The 22,502-nt window shown below is 34.3% G+C and overlaps 1 protein-coding gene across 1 annotated transcript in view; it reads left to right on the top strand.

The window, feature by feature from the left end:
• The window catches only part of LOC149785210 (uncharacterized), a 35,655-nt gene extending 13,441 nt beyond the window's left edge, over positions 1-22,214 (top strand). Inside the window, exons 4-5 of the mRNA XM_089979020.1 lie at positions 7,836-8,126; positions 14,028-22,214. Of these exons, the coding sequence (XP_089835146.1) occupies positions 7,836-8,126; positions 14,028-14,786 (1,050 nt within the window). The 3' untranslated portion in view covers positions 14,787-22,214. The remainder of the gene's footprint in view (positions 1-7,835; positions 8,127-14,027) is intronic.
• The last annotated feature ends 288 nt before the right edge of the window (positions 22,215-22,502 follow it).

Genomic DNA, 22,502 nt, shown 5'->3' with positions numbered 1-22,502 from the left:
TTGCAACTTAATTTCCTCGACTCTATGCAAGTGATAAATCTTGCATTGATTAGATTGATTGATTAGGGCTGTTCCATTACAACATATACCCCTGGGGGGGGAAGGCACTTTTAAATTCAACCAACCCACAACAGAAGCAATTTTAAAAAAATTCGAAAAACACTGCCCCCTACAGAAGCATTTTTTTTGTTACATGATTTCTGGCTCTGGGTTAGTGGGCGGTAGAAGTGATTTTAATATTGGGTTGGGGACAGAAGTGATTTAAATGACAGCTGGCTGGAGGTAATCTACTGAATACTTATAGATCATATAATCTACTGCATATTTTTATTTTGTATTCATTCATTATAATCAATCTTTTGTCCTTTTGTTTGTTTGTCTCTCAGCCATGTATGTCTCTGATACAGTGAAATCACAAATTTTCTTGGTAACTTATTATTTGTAGCTGTCTTTGATCAGTCCCTTAATACCTACTAATTTAATGTCCATGAATATAGCTTTTATAATAGGGATTTCTGTTCTAATACAGAAATCATGAATTTGTATCCTTACTAAACTGTACTAAAGTGATCACTATGTTTTGCTATTTTACTTGGTTCTCAGGCATGCTGCTTTTGATGAGAATGATTTCTTGTTGTTATGTTTTTCAATAAATGTTTTGGTAAACTTATGATACATGATTTGTCAGAGTTTATGTTGCATTAGTTCTGCCTACTTTTACACTATCATTTCTTGTAAGAACATATATTTCAGTCTTATTTTTATGCCTTGTTGCAAGACTAATATAAAGTTTAAAAAAAGAAAGAAATATAGCAAGTCAAATATTTTTATATCATAAATTAGATTTTTAAAAATGAATGAAAGTCAAGGAATCATTTCCCCCCCCACAAGCGTACTCGTAAAATCAATATTATTGCAGTTAACTGTATTGTTAACAGCATCATCATCATCACTGATGGCCTAGCAGTAACATTCTGCACTTTCAATCCAGTTGTCACAGGTTCTATCTCCCACTTCTGGTCTTTCATATGAGACTTATGATCTGAGGGACTTTCATGGCAGAGTGGTATAAGATGCTTGTCTTGTGATACAGATCTGAGGGGCTTCCATGGCAGTGGTACAAGATGCTTGTCATGTGATTACTTGCCTCCATTGTGTAAATGAGAATGTTGCCAGTTACTTGTGGATGGTCAGTGGTTCTACATAAGTGGTGTTTGGTGTCTCAAAAGTACTTGGAATTTCTTCAGGCTGCCAGATATAGATTCTCTTTATCTGAAAATGGTGTAAATGCCATAATGATCAGCCGAAATCTGAGGTCTCATGTCTAAATGACTTTGGCTGTTGGATATAAACATCAGATCAACAGAGGTTCCATGTGCCCAAGTGTACTGTGGTGCTTGCTTTTACAGATCACTTGCACATCTCACAGAGTGAGTTTTTGTTACAGATGAACCAATTTGGGTTGGTATTCTTTTGGGTTTTTTCCTCCACCTAATATATTAGCTGCCATGTATAGCCAATCATGTACTGAAACATGGCATTAAAATAACCCAAAACAAACCAAACTAAATCAACCAACTAATCCACTTTGGCAACAGCAGCAAAGGTACTAGTCCATTTTTACCACAGCTGTACGACTTTATATAAATTTTGACTCTAGTAATTTTTGTAGACCTTTGAATATCAATTATGCCTTACCTAAAAGTCGTCATCGGTTGGTACAAATGGATTTTTCATTGTGAGCATATGAGATGGAGAAGCCTTGAGCAATCCTGCATCAAATGCTGCCGAAAAGTTTACAGTTTAGCTAATTTAAAGTTTCTCTAACAATGTCCATTGTTCCAACAAGAACTGTTATAACTTATTCAGCTATATTCACCGGTATCTGGAGAATGCATCTGTAATAAATATTTTTAACAAAGTATGAGAATGCATCACTGTTTTTCAATGATGCATTTGAATTGAGCAATTGTTTGTGAATATGCATATCAGTGTGAAATGCAATGGGAAGACTAAATCCAAGATGGAAAACCTCTACATTTCTAGATGTATTCTGCTTAGATTCCATGTTTCTGCACAAAACTCAAGAGTTCAAGACTCGCTGTACTAATTCCTTTCCCATTGTAAACCTGTGCAAACACCATGATATTAAAATTCAATAGCTTAAAATTTTTAGTGCTAAGATCAAATTTCTATCAGTATAGACACATCTATGGCAACAGCTTTCGTGAAAAGAAAACCATAACAGCTGCACCATTTTCTGGATCTACACAAATTTGAAATGTGTGCTTTCAATACTACACCAAAGAGTCAGGTGCTGATTTCAGTAACGAGTCTTCTCAACTCAGGTCTGTAAAGGGACAGAAATTATGTTAATAAAACAATGTCCCTGACTTTTTTCAGTTACAAGTAGGACAAGCTCTCAGAAGATTATTTTTTGCTAAAATCTTACTTTCATTATCAACCAATCAAAGACAGTCAAACCCATATGATATTTACTCTTTTATCTTCACTGGCTTATAGTATGGTTCTCATTCTTTCATATCCATGTAATGTGAGTCCTTCAGCAATGGTTGTATGCCTTTTTCAACCATGCTGACTGGACACACTGCAATATAATGTTCAAGTAACAGAAATACCATGGGATAACCAGAGACCAATAAAATCAAATAAAATGGTCAAGCTATCTCCCCTGCAGGGATGCTGCCATGATTTCAGGATTTAATCTAAGTTTAGTGTGTGTGTGATCTCCAATGAGGAAGTGGTTGCGAGAGGAATAGACATTGTTAAATATCTCTCTAACATTTAGATATCTGTCACTCTTTCATATTGTTCCACTCTGTTAAAGCTCTACTGAAATAAAATACTTAAAGAGATGTCATCTCTAGTTGTATAGCGATTATTACTGTGATGTCATTGGGCATGGTCACGTGGTTGTGGTGGGGTCTTGGTTGGGATGGCAGAAAGACCATAGGCTTGCTCCATATTTGACAGCTAATTATGATGTTGTCAAAAGAATTAAAATTAGCTTAGAACTAATCTACCTTGAGGCCCTCATACAAAGGAATTTATTTATTTTACCTGCATCTCTGAAGCCACTGGATATATTTGGTTTGGAAGAAGGAAAAAGAATGGGCATTTCTAATCTCAACTGGAATACTGGTTCTAAAATTGATGTGTTTATTTTGGAGCCATGTTCCTGCGTCACATTCAAGATTCAAATATACCAAAGGTGAAAATCGTACAGTTGCATCCTAAATTACTATCATGGCTACTTCAAATGTTATTTAATGTGAGACTCTAATGCCAGAACTCATAGCTTCAGTGACTTTTGGGTTAAAAAATTAATTTCTTCTTAAACAACTCAATTTGGTGCAGATTACTTGTTTTTAATGATACTGTGAGAATTCTTGATGTGTAAAAATTGCACAAGAAATGAAAATCAGATCAGGAAATTATTACCACAGGGGAAAGTACTGATAGGAATATGCAGAAATAAAATGATAATATTATTTAAATGGAATATGTGGTGACAATACAAGTGCTGGTTCTACAACTTTGCAAAATGCATCTCGTACAACTATTCAGTTGTTTCTAACAACACTCTGTAATATGGCAATAATTTCTGCACACATGAAGTTGACCCACTTTTTGCTTTAGTCCCTTGTTAATTAATAGTTTTAGATTTTACAACAAAACTAAGCACATTTTACCTTTTGACAATGATACAAATATTTAGAATGCAAGAAAATAGAAGTTACAATTTTTATTAAAAATACTGGTACCAGTAAAACTAAAGGAGATGGTAAAAAAGAATCAGGATGAACAGATAGTAGTGTAGTAAAGAATTCATATATCAGAATAACATCAAGTATTTTTTTCGTCAATTTCATCATTAGTTAATGACACTGCTTTAAAATGTTGCATACTAGATACGTGTAATAGTAATCATATTTGTAATACAAATACCAAATGATGACTTGGAACTAAGTGCCAAAAGGTCTGCAGAAAATATCATCGAGTTTGTCTCTTTATTCTTTTGTTGCCATAGTGGTTCTGCCAACTAGAGATCTACACACACTTAATTATCTTGTATGGGAATTCTCTGATGTTCCCAACAAGCATTAATCTGTTGATTGTTTCTGAATTTAATATGTTAATCCTCCTCTGTATACAAATATTCTGTGCTGAGAACTCCTTTCATTGTCTGCTGTTTGAAATGCATGTGCATAACTAGCATGAAAAAGCTGCTGTTTTTTATGGTTGTGCAACTTTCAACATCTCACATGTATGGCTCCATGGGTATTCTATCTTAGATATCTCTGTTCCAAAAAGAAATTTTTTCACTAACATGAACTCTGCAAACGTTTTACTTCCTTGAATCAGTGCTTTGCTGCATCTTATCCCAGATTTTGTCTCTTCCATAATGCTGTATTAGAGTTTTAAGTCCAACATTCCGAGTCTGCTTGTTCAGACATGGGTATCTTGAATAAATATAACTGGCATCCTGTCCATCCAACATGTACATTGGGCTCGCACTCAACATCAATACACTGATAAACAGTTTCATCAGCACCACCATTTGCTTAGAAGAGCCCGGATGTATGACTAACCTTTCCAGGGTCTGTATAGGACTCACGGTACTAATTCAGTTCCCATAGTAACCTAAGCAAACACCATGGTGTTAAAAATTCAATAACTTAAAATTTCTGAGTGCTCATGATCAAACCTATATTTATTGGTATAGATGAAACCTGGATGTCAACTTCTTTGTAGAGGAAAGAATGTGAGCCGCTGCATTTTCTGGAACTGCATGTGTTTGAAACGTGCTTTTTCAATTCTGCACCAAAGAGCCTGGTGCTAATTTTAGTAATGAGTGTTCCTAACTCAAGACTGTTAAAGGACTGAAATTCGATCAATAAAACAATGTCTCTAATTTTTTTGCACTTACAGCTAGGATAAGCGCTAAAAAGATTCTCTTTCCTAAAACATAACTTACATTATTAACCAATCCTGGTCAGTCAAACCCATATATACTCTATTTTATGTTCACCCATTTCCAGGCTGGTTCCCATTTTTCCATATCATTGGTACCATGTGTCCTATATTCACCCTTGATTTTCTTGAAAGCCCTAGGAATAGTAGTTCAATACATAAGTAATCAATGTACATAGTTCTGCTTGTCAAAGACTACATTAGTGAATATTACATTATATTGCAAGTTCATGTTCACTTAAAGAGCGATGGTGCATTTCAGGCAACATTTAAATATTTGAGCTTTATTTAAGAAAATCAGAAAAAATGTTAAAATAAGGCTGTGTAATAAGAGTCATCTTTTTTTAATATTACCATTTATCGCTCTTCAATTTAATACTGAAATATTTTACCAGCTGTATATCATGTTATGTAATTAATGAGTAAAAGGTCAAGGTGACCATCTATATGTTCATTATTATTACAAAAAAAAGAGATTAAAATGACAAAAAATTACCTAAAATTTCTTCCAGAAGACATAATTTAAAACTTAAGTAAGGTAGACATAAGTCCATTAAAATGCAAAATATGAACTTTCAAAACATTCACTGAAAGAAATTAGTGGGATGCAAAGTCATGAGAGGTCATCACCATTAAGCATGGTAGTAGTGACCTAAGCGATCATATCTGAAGCATTATGTTTCAAAACACAACTAGGAAATATCATATTGCATACCATAACTACTCTATAAATGGTAAATTGTATAAATTTTATATATGTATTGTTTAGATATAACAAAAGTGCAAAACACTCCACCTAACATAGTCAAATCTACACACTGTTCCCCCTCCCCACTTCTTGGCAATAGATGATATATCTGAATATCTGTTTAATATCCCACTAAAAGTCACTCTTTGGTTTACAAAAGGTATTAATTTTGCTTGTTACCCACAAATGGAACCATATGATTGCATTTATAGTGAAGTTAATTGCACTTGCATGTGTGGAGTCACTGTGTATTGCTGTGGCTGTCTATAAGACTCCTGGTACTAATTCAATTCCCATAGTAAACACCATGATATTAAAAATTCAATAACTTAAAATTTCTGAGTGCTCATAATCAAACCCATATTTATCAGCATAGATGAAACCTGGATGTCAGTTTCTGTGTAGAGGAAAGGATATGAGCTGCGACATTTTCTGCACCTGCACGTGTTTGAAACATGTGCTTTCAATTCCGCACCAGAGTCAGGTGAATCAAAGAAAATTAGGAATAACCATCCATGAATCAAGGGCTGGGGTGGGGGGGGTTTAACCTGTAACAATATAACACTTCTGTTACAGGTTGGACTCCCCATCCATTGATTCATGGACGGATACTCCTAATATTCTTTGTAATGTACCCCTGTGCTCACGTGTACTGGTGTCATTTTCTGACCCAATGTTTTATTCATGTTAGACTGCTAGGAGGGGGTTAGATGAGACTTTAAATATACATTTGTTTTTTCTTCTGACAATCCCATTGATTTCACATTTTGTTAACACAACCCCAAACAGAAGTGATTTTCCAAACCATCCTTCCACTGTCAGAATCAAAACAGTTTGAAACACAATCTCCTACAGAAGTTTTTTTTTTTATGTGTCGTGCCGGGGGGGGGGGGGATATATGTTTTACTGCAGCAGCCCTTAGCGTTAGTACTGGTAAAATTTGGTCTTGTACTGACTTTTTCAGTATGAGGTAGCGGTAGTAGCTCAACCCTTGCAGAAACAAAGAAGCGAACAGCGATCTTCGTCATTTATTATTCTTTACGAAAACCTGTGGGTTATATACATCCATAGGTAATCTATTTTCTACACACATTAGAAGAATGAAAGGTAATACATGAGTGTGTTATACTTGGATACATCATATATTTGCTAATTTATGGTACTTATAATAGTAACAGACTATACGGTCATGCTAAATTAGTAACAAATTACAGATCCATTGGCCTTTAGGTTTAATTTTATAATGGTAACGGCAGCAACTCAGATTATTGTAATCTCCCTTGGACATTCATGAGCTGATGATAATGCTTCAGACAATAATAAAAGATGCTTTTGAAAGAAAATCACAATAATTCCTCAAATAATGTTTCAAATGTTTGTACAATTTCTCTAGTGGCATATAAAGAAAGGAAAATTTTGAGCATAATGTGGCAATTTTAGAGCAGTCAGGTGATGATAGTAAAAGGGCTATGAATAGCGGTATTCCTGGAGTTATTGTTTCCCCTATAAAAGGGCTATGAATAGCAGTATTCCTGGAGTTATTGTTTCCCCTATAAAAGGGCTATGAATAGCAGTATTCCTGGAGTTATTGTTTCCCCTATAAAAGGGCTATGAGTAGCAGTATTCATGGAGTTATTGTTTCCCCTATCAGACTACTTATGTAAATGTAATCACATCATCCCCCCCCCAGGCCATCCAACATTACAAATCTTGAAAATATTATTGCTATTTAGATCATAGTTTGTGCTGTTTGTTTAAAATCCTAGGTAAAACAAAATTCATAGATCCTAATTTTCTGTGTTAAGATATGATGTCTGGACTCCCATTTAATTTTCTGGTCTGTTGAGCTTGTCATGTCTGGGTCTGTACTGTTACAATCTTAAAACGGTCCTCATTGACCTAATTTTCTTTGGTCTGTTGAGCTTGGCAGATCAGAGTCTATGCTGTTCGCTAAAAACTTTAGGTAGATCAAGATCATAGCCCCTGATTTTCTCTGGTCTATTTTGCTTATAAGAGCTGGGTCTGTGCATTGTGCATTAGGGTGTTCTTATTATGTGAACAAATACAGTTCATCTTTTCTGTTCTCTTCTAGGCTGCTGTAAATCAGCCACCCATCATGATGAAGGAACCACAAAATGAAACACCAGGAATGGGGATTTTTCCAACTCAGCAGAGCTACCGAGACACCTTTCTCTCATTACTGCAGACTGATCAAGTCTCAGTAGATAGGGATAGTGGAACTGGCATCTCATTTCAGGACACCCTGTCACAAATGATGAGGCATGGACCTGGTTCCAGTCACATGGTTGTCACTTCTGGCAGCAGCCAGAATGTTTCTGAGGCAGCTGGGTCAATGAGACGCAGTGGCACTGATGATATCAGAGTAATTTGCAAATTCTTGTGATTTTAATTACTTTATATTACAGCATGACATTGATTTTTATGCCATCATTCAAGTTTGGTAAATTGTATGTTGAAATGTGTTTACTCTTAATCACAGTTTGGATCTTTTTAAAATGCATATTAGTGGGTACTTAATTTCATGGATTTATCATTTTTTGAAAAATTGTTGCAAAATTTTAAGTAATTATGTATATATCTCACTTAAAGATTAGACTGCCATTCATTTTCAAGTGTTTATGAGCAAACAGCCTTAATCGTCACTGCAGTAATTGGATTAATTAGGTAAGTTATTCAGTCTAAGTTATTCAATGCTAATACTTAACACATAAACATGAAGATCTCTGTCAAAGAAGATGCCAGCATACTTTTTGCATGTATTTAAAATCAGATAGGCTTAATACCACTGCTGTAAATAGTCCTTGTGAACAGAAGCCAGTAGTGCTTTGATGCTTTCATAATACATCACATGACGAGGCTGCTGTTTTATTTAAAGAAAGCACCATCATACCTATGTGCCTGCCACAAGCATAGGTGTCCCAGCTTTATCTGTCAACAAATTCTCCAGGGGTGGAAAACAATTAGACAGTTTCATGAGGAGTTTGTTGTTGTTGTTCTAGGGTTTAACGCCATTTTTCAGCACAAGATAGGCTATACATGACGGCCAGTATAACTGGTGGAGGAAGAACCCTGGAAAACCCAGGGAAGAACCACCGACCCACGAGAAGCTACTGGCAGGCTTTCCCACGCCAGCCAAGCCTTGGACTCAAACCCACGCAGACAAAGGTGAGATGGCAGTGATCCGGAACGGTGAGCACTTTAGACCACTCGGCCACTTAGGGCCCCTTCATGAGTAGTATTTGTCATATGTGATTGCTCAGTGAAATGAATGGAGGACAGTGGGGATGTTCTATCACATAAGGTCCTAATCAACTGGAAAAAATATATTTTTTTAAGCCAGTTAACACAGAGTGGGTTACCTGCCCACTTTGGATGGATGTATTTAAAATGGGGTTTGAGAAAGGGAGACAGATTTGCTGATTGTTTATTCAGCAGTTATATGTCTGAAAGATAATTAATTATTACAATGTGTTGTCAGAGGCGTAGCTGGGGGGGGGCAGGGGGGGTACATATGTCCCCGGGCGCCAAGGTACAGGGGCGCCAAAATGAGGCTTACAACGTTACATTATAATAAGTAAACAAGGGTAATATTCAAGAATGTGATTAAACGGGGAGGGGGCTGGGGTGCCAATTTTATAGTTCGTCCCCGGGCGCAAAATATCATAGCTACGCCTCTGTGTGTTGTTGTGTTTCATTTGATCATTTGAATAATGAATAGTAAAGGTACTTGTGGTCACTAGAATAAAAAAGGGAGTGAAAACATTATTCATGAAATATCTGCGTGGGTTTGAGTCGAGGATTTGGCTAATGTGGGTATGTGAGAAAGCTCGCTAGTAGCTTCTCGTGGGTCGGTGGTTCTTTCCGGGGTTTTCCCAGGTTCTTCCTCCACCATTAATACTGGTTGCCGTGTATAGCCTATCGTGTGCTGAAAAATGGCATTAAACCCTACAACAACAAAAATTCATGAAATAACTTAATTTTACATAAAAAATGGTAGTTTCTTTCACATTAATCTATTTACTTCATATGGAATAGTGTAGAATTTTAAGTACCTTCATTATTCATATGTTGGACATTTGATGAATAAACAACTGCTAACTGTATTCAAAGATGTGTCTTCAAAATGTTCTTTTCTTGAATTTTAATGCTTTCACATTTCTCAGATGTTTCCAGAATTTCATTGGATTGCATAAAGTTTGAGTGTTTTCTGTTGTAAAGGAATATAACGTGTGCTTTGTGAAGTATGAAAACCATGAGTAATTTTACATATATTACTTTAGCATTGGATGCATAATTTTTCAGCTTTCATTGTGGTTGTAGTTTTGTATGTGAATTCAATCTCATTCATTAATTTCCATTGATCATCATTTTGCATTAGCAGAGATCTTTCAATCACAATTTGCAAGACATGTCTTGTAGATCAAAGGTTTTGACTGGCCCATGTTTTCAGCAACTCGACATTGGTCATAGGATATCTCAGATATTATTATATCAAACTGTATTTGATTTGTATATCCATTAAGCATTTTAATGTAGCAAAATTCAAAGTTCTCTGGGTCTAATTTACACTGTCTTTGTTGGATGAAGAATATTGGTTTCGCCAACTAAGCTTGTTTGGTCATTACATTTTCCCAAATGTTTAAACACTTTATATCTGAAAAGCACAAGACAGAAGTGGTGTGAACATGTATCTCTATGACTTGTAAAAAAAACCCACCTATAATTGAATGATTATCACAGAGTCTGTAGTATATACATTACATCAGTTCCTCACACCCAGATTAAGAGAAAAATTTAGCAATTACAACCATCTTTTTTTATCACCCTTTAAGACATTTTTAGGACCTGATCAGATAAATCATTACCATTGGACTATACTGGAAATAGCTGTCAATTACAGTACATGTATCATTTTATGGACTGCCCACTCAATCCTAGGGACATGGACAGTGGGACAGGGGTTTAAGTGCCTACTATGAGTAGTGGAAGTCCACTCTGCCTATTTTATCCCCCCTCCCACCAGGTTAGTGAAAATCCATTCAATCTAGTGGAATTCTGAGATGGATTTTATTGCAGCAATAGTGGGTTTTATGGCACCCCTTGCTGATTCTACTGTATTTGCTCTGTACGCTGATACACTAAACAAACAGATGGGAGAAACCATGTCGCTGTAAAACCTACCTTTGCAGGGGTTAATTGCATACCTTTACCTTTACAAACTATACAGTGGTAATATTTCTTGTGGTATTTATCTATTAATTTGTCATATTTTCTCTTTTATTTCCATAGTGTTTCTAAGACCCACATTAATGAAATTATTGAAAGCAGTAATAAATATAAAACGTGAAAGATTACATATGGATGCCACATTATATATATAACTTATGTATGATCAAGAACATGGGTACAAATATGATGTGCATGTCATCATTCTTTATAAAATTTATTATACAAGAATAACATGGCACCATATATTAGAATAAAAAAGATATGCTACTAAAAATAAAATTCTGCACATTTACCTCTAAACATTGAAAATAACATTGTTTAGGAGAGAGTGCAACAGTTTTTTTAAAAATGTATGGAATAGTGTATCCTATATTGATGGATGAGCTCATTAGTAGCCATTCATGTCTTGGATAAAATGATTTCAACTAAATAAAAGTTTCTCTCTGTCCTGACTTTTTTTTAAACATATCCACATGCATCACTAGGTAGTGGCTTCCTGCCATGAGTCCACAACAGTCAGTCAGGACAGTTCCTACATATACTGGCAACAGTTCAATGTCGAGATTCAAAGTTTCAAAATTTACATTAGCTGTTGAAGGAAAATGTCGCAACACCATTCACCTTTAAACTAATAAAGATGTTAGAGTGTGAGAAACTAATTTGGACAGAGAAATGCAGTTGATGTAAATTTCTCATAGTATCAAGTACAACTGGTATTTAGCATTTAACTTAAATTTAGCAAAAGGTTTAATAGCCTTGATGCATATCTAAACTTCTTTTTCTAAAAATCTGAACAAGTTTATGTTTGAAGCTATATCCCATACCCTACATCTGTCATTGTCTCACAGCCTACATCCTGCCCCCCTTTAGCATAATAAGCGAATCGAGTAGGATCTTAAACGACTTTAATTATGGCATTTTCTAGCAGCTAGTGGTCAATGTTGCTGTAAGGTTTCAAAATAAACACTGTTTAATGAAAATATTTCTTGTAAATAAATCAAACGCTTTAAACTAAATGGTAATTTTTAAATGCGGCAAAATCATTTACACATTATCCAAGATTGCTCACTGTCATTGGCTGTTCATGCCATAAACAAAGTGATTTTGTATGAGAAATGTTACTTTCTTGGTCACTTTTTCATGACTCTATCTTCAAGCACCAGCCAATGAGTGACATTTTTACTCTGAAGTCAGCTGCTGTGTTTGTAACAGTGGTCAGTCAGAATGGTGCTAAGCTTCAATGTTATATTTTAGCACTGATATTTCAGAAGAAACATAAACATCTGAATGAAAATGTTTTTTGTTATTTGTGGAAAAAAAGAATTTGTGACTTGTAATATGGACTGAGAAAAGCAAATGTGGTAAAGTTGCAATATTTTAACTTAAAATTGGTTCTAGTGGTATCAAAAACAAATCATATAAAAGTTGTATTATCCCCTTTAATCATTCAATACAGCTCATATAACATGTCTATCGTCACAGCACAAATCTTCAAATCTGACATGTTTATGAAAGTGGTATTACACTATACGCTTTTTTTTGTTAAATGCATCTTATTTGAAATGTGTTTATTAAATGTAAACCTGAGAGAGATCATATACCTTAACTTTTGATTGATGTTACCGATAACTTTTTAACACTTGCATGGAAAAAGGCCTTGATAATTAAAGAGTATGCATTTTTTACATGAGCTACTTTTTTGTTTATTTTGGAATTCATCTGACAAAATTTATAAATAAAATTTTGATTCTACTCTTTATTCAAAATAAGTACATAGATACATTGTAGCTTAGCATCTCATTTTGTATTTAACATGAATTTATGTTATGAACTGGGTTATTAACCAGCTTTTATTGTGATTTTCCTTATATCACTTGTCAAAATGGGCCATAATTAACATGTAGAAACTTAAAGCTTGAGAAATTTAGTAATTTGAAAGTGGAATCAGTGAGCATTAACTGCAATAATCTAAATCAACACTGACAGTATTCATGACAACTTTAGATTTAATATGAATGGTACAAGATAAACAGGAGATAGTATGGATTTACAACCTCTGAAGATGAAAACCTCACACAACTCCATGGCTTAGTTAACCAGGTCCTACCAGGGATACCTGTTTAAAGCTGTACAAAATATGAAGCCACATATTAATAGCAATGAGTGTAATTAACATGTAATGTATGGGTTAGCCATTTCAGGTGATCTTGGAGGCATTATTGATGTGTGTTCAGCAGACGCTTAATACTGTACAAGTTAAACAATGGGTATGGGGGGCAGGGGGAGAAGTATGAACAAGTGGAAATTCCACTTAGATAAAGTGAATACCAAACTGATGTACATGACTGGAGGCTATGTCTATTGTGCAGCAAAAACAGTCGTATCTACCACAGATAACCGTTTCACAACTGAGTTTGCATAATAGTATGCATTTTCTCTGAATTGCAAAAATGATATGATAGATGTACTGGAGAAATTTATTTTAACCACATTTGTACATACTAACTGGCCCCACCGTTTTTACGTTTGTTTATTATTGTCGGCTTGAGTGGTTCCTTTACCACATGCACATTGTGTACAGTGAAGAGGATTTTTGTCATAGTTTTTCATGTAAATTTTTACCCTATTAACTAGACTTTACTCTGTATGTACCAGCATGAAAAAATATAATACTTAATAACGTTTTCAATAATATACCCTAATAATGTGAGAAAAAAAAGATGCACAACACTTAGAGGGGAAGATGAAAGGGGATATTTGGACCAAGACCACAGTGGAAGAGGTAGAGGTCTGCCAGTTGTTGTTAAGCCCATGTTGGTGATAAAGCAAGACACAGTTGTTGCCTTTCCAGAGTCAGCAATGGCATTGTCAATACTTTGTTAAGGTCAAAGTTTGTAAATGAGTGTGGGCTTGATATGCATGTCCTAGCCTTTTATTATGTCTACCTACTGTACACAACTAAGTTTGGGAAGCTGCAAAGCCTAACATGGTTCGTTTTATTGCATTATAATCTGTTGTATATTTTCTTTCATAGGCTGACCTATCCACATTGGATGGTATTCTTCCTGAGGGGATCAGCCTAGAAGATTTACTTCCACAGTGTGCAGGTGATAAAAGAGGACAAACCTTAGCAGAATTGGATTCTCCACTCAAGCAGTATATTTACAACAAAGCACTTACTTGTAATGTTTGTAATAAAACATTCAAGTATGTTAAAACACTCCAGAACCACAAGAAAATCCATTCTTTGGAGGATCTGCAAGAGCAGAACGTCTGTTTAAAAGATCCGCATGCTGAAGAGCCTGCTAAAAAACATATTAACTGGTATAAGAAAGCTTTCTTTTGCAATGAATGTGGTAAGTCATTTGGTAGAAAGAGAGGTCTTGAAGAGCACTCCCATGTTCATATCCAGGAACGGAGTGCAAAGAAAATGAAATACAAATGTCCATACCCTGGCTGTTCATTTTCTTGTGAGACTGCTGATGAACTGACCTCCCATGCAGATGAACATTTAACTCATGTGAAGCCTTTCCAGTGTTCCAAATGTCCAGAAACGTTTTATTCTGAACACCTCTTGAAGCAGCATGAACCATTATTTCATGGAATGGATGGAAAATGTGACCAGTGTGAGAGATACTTCAACACAGAAGATATGCTTAGTAAACACAAGAAAAAAGTCCATGAAGGCACACAGTTCTACTGTAAACATTGTAACTACTGTTATAAATCATCACTTTCTCTGAAAAAGCATGAAGAAAGGCATAAACTAACCTCAGATGAAGATAGAAAGTGAAGACCTGGTTCAGATTGTAACAACTGCAGGTGTTGCATGAGTTAACTTAGATCTGATGACACCCATTGTTTTGATTTATTAGGGTTGTCAGTACCAGTTAGTTATGTGCACATTTATTAGGAATGTCAATACCAGTTAGTTAATATACATTTATTAGGAATATCAGTACCAGTCATTTATGTATACATTTATAAGGAGTGTCAGTACCAGTCAGTTATGTATACATTTATTAGGAGTATCAGTACCAGTCAGTTATGTATACATTTATTAGGAGTGTCAATACCAGTCAGTTATGTATACATTTATTAGGAGTATCAGTATCAGTTAGTTATGTATACATTTATTAGGAATGTCAATACCAGTCAGTTATGTATACATTTATTAGGAGATTCAGTACCAGTCAGTTATGTATACATTTATTAGGAGTGTCAATACCAGTCATTTATGTATACATTTATTAGGAATGTCAATACCAGTTAGTTATGTATACATTTATTAGGAGTGTCAGTACCAGTTATTTATGTATACATTTATTAGGAGTGTCAGTACCAGTTATTTATGTATACATTTATTAGGAGTGTCAGTACCAGTTAGTTATGTATACATTTATTACGAGTGTCAATACCAGTTAGTTATGTATACATTTATTACGAGTGTCAATATCAGTCAGTTATGTATACATTTATTACGAGTGTCAATACCAGTTTGTTATGTATACATTTATTAGGAATGTCAATACCAGTCAGTTATGTATACATTTATTAGGAGTGTCAGTACCAGTCAGTTATGTATACATTTATTACGAGTGTCAATACCAGTCAGTTATGTATACATTTATTACGAGTGTCAATACCAGTTAGTTATGTATACATTTATTACGAGTGTCAATACCAGTTTGTTATGTATACATTTATTAGGAATGTCAATACCAGTCAGTTATGTATACATTTATTAGGAATGTCAATACCAGTCAGTTATGTATACATTTATTAGGAGTGTCAATACCAGTTTGTTATGTATACATTTATTAGGAGTGTCAATACCAGTTTGTTATGTATACATTTATTAGGAGTGTCAGTACCAGTCAGTTATGTATACATTTATTAGGAGTGTCAATACCAGTCAGTTATGTATACATTTATTACGAGTGTCAATACCAGTCAGTTATGTATACATTTATTACGAGTGTCAATACCAGTTTGTTATGTATACATTTATTAGGAGTGTTAATACCAGTCAGTTATGTATACATTTATTAGGAGTGTCAATACCAGTCAGTTATGTATACATTTATTAGGAGTGTCAATACCAGTTTGTTATGTATACATTTATTAGGAGTGTTAATACCAGTCAGTTATGTATACATTTATTAGGAGTGTCAATACCAGTCAGTTATGTATACATTTATTAGGAGTGTCAATACCAGTCAGTTATGTATACATTTATTACGATGTATACATTTATTAGGAGTGTCAATACCAGTCAGTTATGTATACATTTATTAGGAATGTCAATACCAGTCAGTTATGTATACATTTATTAGGAGTGTCAATACCAGTTTGTTATGTATACATTTATTACGAGTGTCAGTACCAGTTAGTTATGTATACATTTATTACGAGTGTCAGTACCAGTTAGTTATGTATACATTTATTAGGAGTGTTAATACCAGTTAGTTATGTATACATTTATTAGGAGTGTCAATACCAGTTAGTTATGTATACATTTATTACGAGTGTCAGTACCAGTTAGTTATGTATACATTTATTAGGAGTGTCAGTACCAGTTATTTATGTATACATTTATTAGGAGTGTCAGTACCAGTTAGTTATGTATACATTTATTACGAGTGTCAATACCAGTTAGTTATGTATACATTTATTAGGAGTGTCAATACCAGTTTGTTATGTATACATTTATTAGGAGTGTCAGTACCAGTTAGTTATGTATACATTTATTAGGAGTGTCAGTACCAGTCAGTTATGTATACATTTATTAGGAATGTCAATACCAGTCAGTTATGTATACATTTATTAGGAGTATCAATACCAGTTATTTATGTATACATTTATAAGGAGTGTCAGTACCAGTCAGTTATGTATACATTTATAAGGAGTGTCAGTACCTGTCAGTTATGTATACATTTATAAGGAGTGTCAGTACCGGTTAGTTATGTATACATTTATTAGGATTGTCAGTAGCAGTTATGTATACATTTGTTAGGAGTGTCAATACCGGTTACTTATGTATACATTTATTAGGAGTGTCAGTACCAGTAAGTTAATATACATTTATTAGGAATGCCAATACCAGTTAGTTATGTATACATTTATTAGGAGCGTCGGTACCAGTCATACATGTACACAAAAAAATATACATATGTTAGCATTTTAAAACAGCTTATGCATTTTGCTTATATTTGTTATATTTTAATAATATAGTCAAAATTTCAAATGATCAAAAATGCACTACAATGAGAATTGTTTAAAAAGAATAACTATGTTAAGCATTTTGGTAGAATTCATTGTTTTAACAAATTTTGATTTTTGGACAAAAAATAATTGCATTTAGTTAGTTTGTATGTGTAGGCAAAAGATTGTGCATAATTAATATGTGAGCTTGATTGGCTTAATGCTGAAACAAGAAAGCCTGGTTCAAGTTTCCTGTCCGCTGAAGAATATCATTTGTATTGCTTTGATGTATATTCACCTAATCTAAAGGATCAAAAGTTGTGCAGAAATTTTAGATGACCTTAATACAAGTTCTGCTTTCCAATTATTGTTCAGGTATGATAGTGGTGGTAGCATTTGTAACGTACGGTCCATAGTGTGTTAGCATGTGAACAGCCAGCTCTTGTTTTGATTTTGTAAGTATGTTAGGGGTTCTTGAAATTTGTGAAACTGTATCTGTGACAAATCAAAACTAACATCCCTGTCTTTCTCCCTGTCTCTGAATTTTCATCACAAGGTCTGGTTGATCCTAAATAAATGTTGGTCTGACATCCAGTATAGTTGCCATAGTGGACATCTTAAAAGTAGTATAAAAACATTTTCATATGATTGGGTAGACTGAAGAGACATCTATGCCTTATCACCATGTTTCTCCCGTTATTTACAGTGGTGTCAAGAAATCATGATTTCATGTTGTATGCACAAGGGGATGGTATTACAGCAGAAACACATTTATAAGCTAGCTGAGATCGAGATTTGGCCTGTAATGTATATGAGTGGCTTTTCAATTTCTTCCAGCTCTGTTTTTATGTGTTTCAAGAAATTGTGATTTAATTTGGGCGAAATTGGGTCAATTAATTGTCCTCTTTCCTCTCCATGAAATTAGTATGTGATGCAATTGTCACCATATATATGAAATAACTCAGAATCTGTTCAGTATAGGTACTTTATGGGGTTGAAAATCATGAACATTAGGGATTTTCATGTATTGGAGGGAGGGGAGTTGGTGTGACTCTAAAGGAGGCAACCATAACAGAATCAGTTGTCATGCCAGTCTTTTGACTGATTCAGTTTCTCCATTTTCTAGTGAGTTTGAAAATATCTACGTATTGATGGCGATGGAGCTTTAGTTTACTAGAGCAGGTGGCTTTAGAGGTACAAGGGTACATCTTCAACTGTGGCCGTAGCAAAATAACTGATTAGTGCTACTTTAAAACATTTTAGGTAATATTAAAGCTGTATCGATTAATCGGCCATACTAATAATCGGGCCGATTATTGGAACAGGCAGTATAATCGGTATCGGCAGAAATAATTGGTGCTGATGTAAATAAATTTCCAAAATATAAATTTAATCATAACATTTATCTTGACATGGCTTGAATTTTAAATCAGAATTAATTAGTGGAAATTAAGGAATAAACATTTGATTTGGGGGTTAATTGAAAGACAGTATATTCTTAAAAGTAAATACTTTTTAACACGCTTGCTGTAAACTACCACTGTTTGTCTGCACACAATAAATTATCAATACCATGCATGCACTCATCCCAATCACAGCAGCCAACCAGCCAATTAGGCCTTGTGTGGCTGTTGAACTTGCAGCATACACATTACAGGGATGGTCCTGGCTTTTAAAAAGTCGGCAAAAAAAATTGCCAATCTCAATATTTTGTTGCCAATGTTCACAAAATGTCGCCAGAATAAGTAGTGAATAGTTTTCCAGGACTATTAATGTAATTGGCAATGAAAATTGAAAAATATGGGATAGTTATTACTTTATTGACAACAAGCAACACAGCCATACTGTTACAAAATAAATCATTACATGACTGTTTTGCATTACTTCCATAGTCTTTGCATTGCACATCATCTTTAGTGCATAGGTCTAACTGTTGTCACCTGAAATAAATGCATTATCAAATGTAAAAGATCTACTTTCCTACAGTCTCTCATTTTTAATAGAAACATCAGGTATTAAGCAAATCTGTATTATGTATATTATTTTCCAAATAATAGTTTTGTAAGAAACTTTAATTAGATAATGACATTTTAATACTAAAACCCTATGATCATACTTTTCAATGTAAGATAAGTGACATCTAATGCGACCGTCGATTTCACGCATTCAGGAATTAAATGCCCCAACCCAATTTTATAGCTAGCTTCACAAAGTACATCTCCGTCAAACAGGAGTTCAGAAATTTATTTTTGCCACACTTTACATGCTTTGCTTGTTTGTGATTGAATTGCTTCCTAAATCCCAGGAATTATCACTGAATGCTGTAGATTTTTTCTTGACAAGCAAATTATGATCTCCATTCCCACCAAAGAAACTTACACGAGTCAACTTGACCTGGCATTACTGTACCGTATATATAAGCATTGATTACCATCATTAAATTAAAAAAAGGAATGTAGAAACATATCACAGAGCATATGTGCCCCCCAAAATCTAATTCAAAATAAATAGGTTAGTTAGTAAAGAGTTTTATTTGCATATATAAGTTAACAATAAGAAATAAGGTGGGATATAAAATGTGTGAAATAGTTATCACATGTATGGTAGCTTGAGACCACATTTGAACTGTTAACATAAATCCGCACCCATTTTAGGCATTGTTAGATATAACAAAAATAGGGCATGGTTTACTTGTCAATCAAATGCTAGTGCTTTCGCTAACTGTAGAACAGGCAGTTTCTTGAAATAATCTGTCTCATAATCAGTATCAGCAATTTTAATAATCAGCTATATGCGGTATCAGCATAATCAGCAAAAAGTGACATCAGTACAGCTTTAGGTAATATTCCTGTTTCAGCATTGCGGATTCTCTGTGATTAGTCTCACTGTAGCAGTTGAAGATCTGTCTGATTAAAATTGTAACCTGCCACTTGTAATAGGCCAGCATGTTATTAATTTCTGTTGTATTCCTCCTTTAATCCCTTGCATAAAGAGACAACTTTAAATACTGTGAACTTGTAATTTTCATTGATACTTCAATTAATAAATGTGCCTCTGATGTGGAAGGGTGCCCCATTTTGTCTATACAGATGGGTTATTGTTGTGATGAGGAAGGGTGCCCTATTGTCTATAAAGATGGGTTATTGTTGTAATGTGGAAGGGTGACCTATTGTCTATACAGATGGGTTATTGTTGTGATGAGGAAGGGTGCCCTATTGTCTATACAGATGGGTCATTGTTGTAATGTGGAAGGGTGTCCTATTGTCTATACAGATGGGTTATGGTTGTGTTTTCAGATATGTTCTTTAAGCAACCACAGTGTACCCTAAGAATAACAATACATTTACACAACAGCAATACTGTTCTAGGTTGATGTGAACAGAAACTAAACAAAATGAAAGCCATGTTAATTAAGCATCGTCTTTTTGTCTAAAATAGGTAAGCACATTTGCAACATAGGGCATTAATGATGGACCTAATATACAATGGCCTGTCACTAGAAAGGACCTCAGTATAATATGGCACCTACTACAACATGGGTATGGTCATGGATTCCATTATGGGGTTATATTTTTGCCTATAATGTACACATTATGCACTTTTATGACTTCCTGAACAGTGTTATAGTGAGGGATCATTGTACTACCAAATGTTATATGGGCCCTGGTTGTCCAAACTGTCTAGGGCACTCACCTTTACAGCTAACTGATATCTCATCACTGTCTGTGCAGGCTTAAGTCTTGGCTTGGCAAACATGGCTAGGTGAGAAAGATTGCCAGTGGCTTCCTTTGGGTCGGTTGTTCTTCCAGGTGTTTTCTCGGGTTCTTCTTTCACCAGACATATGGACCACCATGTATCATGCTGTAAAATAGCATTAAACCCACAAAATCATAACTGAAACCAGACGTTGCATTGTAGTCTTCACAGTAAATATATTTCGTGAATTAGTTTCAGTGTTGAATTTGCAAATAATTCATGCTTGGGGAAATGTTTTCGGTTGAAGTATTCCAGGTCCTTATAATGCTTCTTGATGTCATGAAATCAGTATTTTTATAATTAGCTTCAACTACAAATTGTTTTACTTTGTAAATATTGACTACAGAATTTATGTCTTAATGTTTTATAATCATATTGTGTGATTAGCAATTGTTACTTCTGTATAAGGTACACCAAAACACATTAAGCATACATAAATACCAGACCCATTTACTGGTAGTTCTCTTTTTAAGGTTGATCAATATTGTTGGTCTCTATTGTGTTTATAAAGCCAAATGAAAATGTAATTTTATTGTTTTATGCAAAACTATTAGTGTTTAGTTTTTTTTATGTAAACTTATTTTTGTATATATTTTAATATTGATAGGAAATGTGTAAAAATTTCCTTTTGGTATGCCATATTGCACTGTGTAAGCTGTTGCTGCTATCCTCCACCATATTTTATGGAGGGATTATATAGTATTGCCCTGTTGTAAAGAACAAAGTAAATTATGAATGTGACCCTATTCTGTGAAAATTTAACATTATTGCCCATTTGTCTTTGCAATAATATTTTCCACCTCTATAATTCTGAGGGACTTAATTGATCAATTAATTTAAACTAAGTGTTTATGGGGTTGAATATGAGATGTTATATCCCCAAAAGCCTTGGTTATATTTGACTTTAATTTTGTGCACATGGTGTGTCAGAATGTGATTTATAACTTCGATGAGACTTAAAATTGTCTCTTTTCGTCATTAACAAGTTTTATTTTTAATTGTATGATAGTGGCTTGGGCATCTATGGACATGCTTCTAGTCTTTGATAGCAGTTTTAAGAATATAATGTGCATAATGTTTTGCAGAGGATTTATATAGGTTCCAAGCCATGATGGAGATGATTATAAACTCTTTAAGAAGTTGTATAATCTTTTGAAATGCATGCTTCTAGGTCCACTGTAGACTCGTACATATATTGTGTATCTATCTATGCTGTATTTTAGAAGCATTTCATTATATATAATAAAATCTTTCAATGTCACATCTCATTCTTTGTTTTCTTAGTGATCAAGAAATGCTTAAATTTTTTAATTAAGTTTTAATCGATAATGCAATATTGGCAAAATTTAAATTTGTTTCAGAAAAGTTTTGGGCACATATTGTTCAGAGAAATAAATTGCTTATTCTAATACATGAAATCTTATGTTCACATCTAACTTGGAAATGCTAAAAGGATTATTTTAGTGATGACAAGCTCATATGCAATTACAAATAGCTTAGACCAAGATCTGCCAGCACACCCTGTGATGATAATTCTGGGTCTATATGT

This window comes from Sinohyriopsis cumingii, chromosome 13, assembly GCF_028554795.1.
Source record: "Sinohyriopsis cumingii isolate HCF-2022 chromosome 13, ASM2855479v2, whole genome shotgun sequence".
In the NCBI taxonomy this organism is placed as follows: domain Eukaryota; kingdom Metazoa; phylum Mollusca; class Bivalvia; order Unionida; family Unionidae; genus Sinohyriopsis; species Sinohyriopsis cumingii.
The sequence above is the reverse complement of the archived record's forward strand: the minus strand, read 5'-3'. Positions and strand labels throughout refer to the sequence as shown.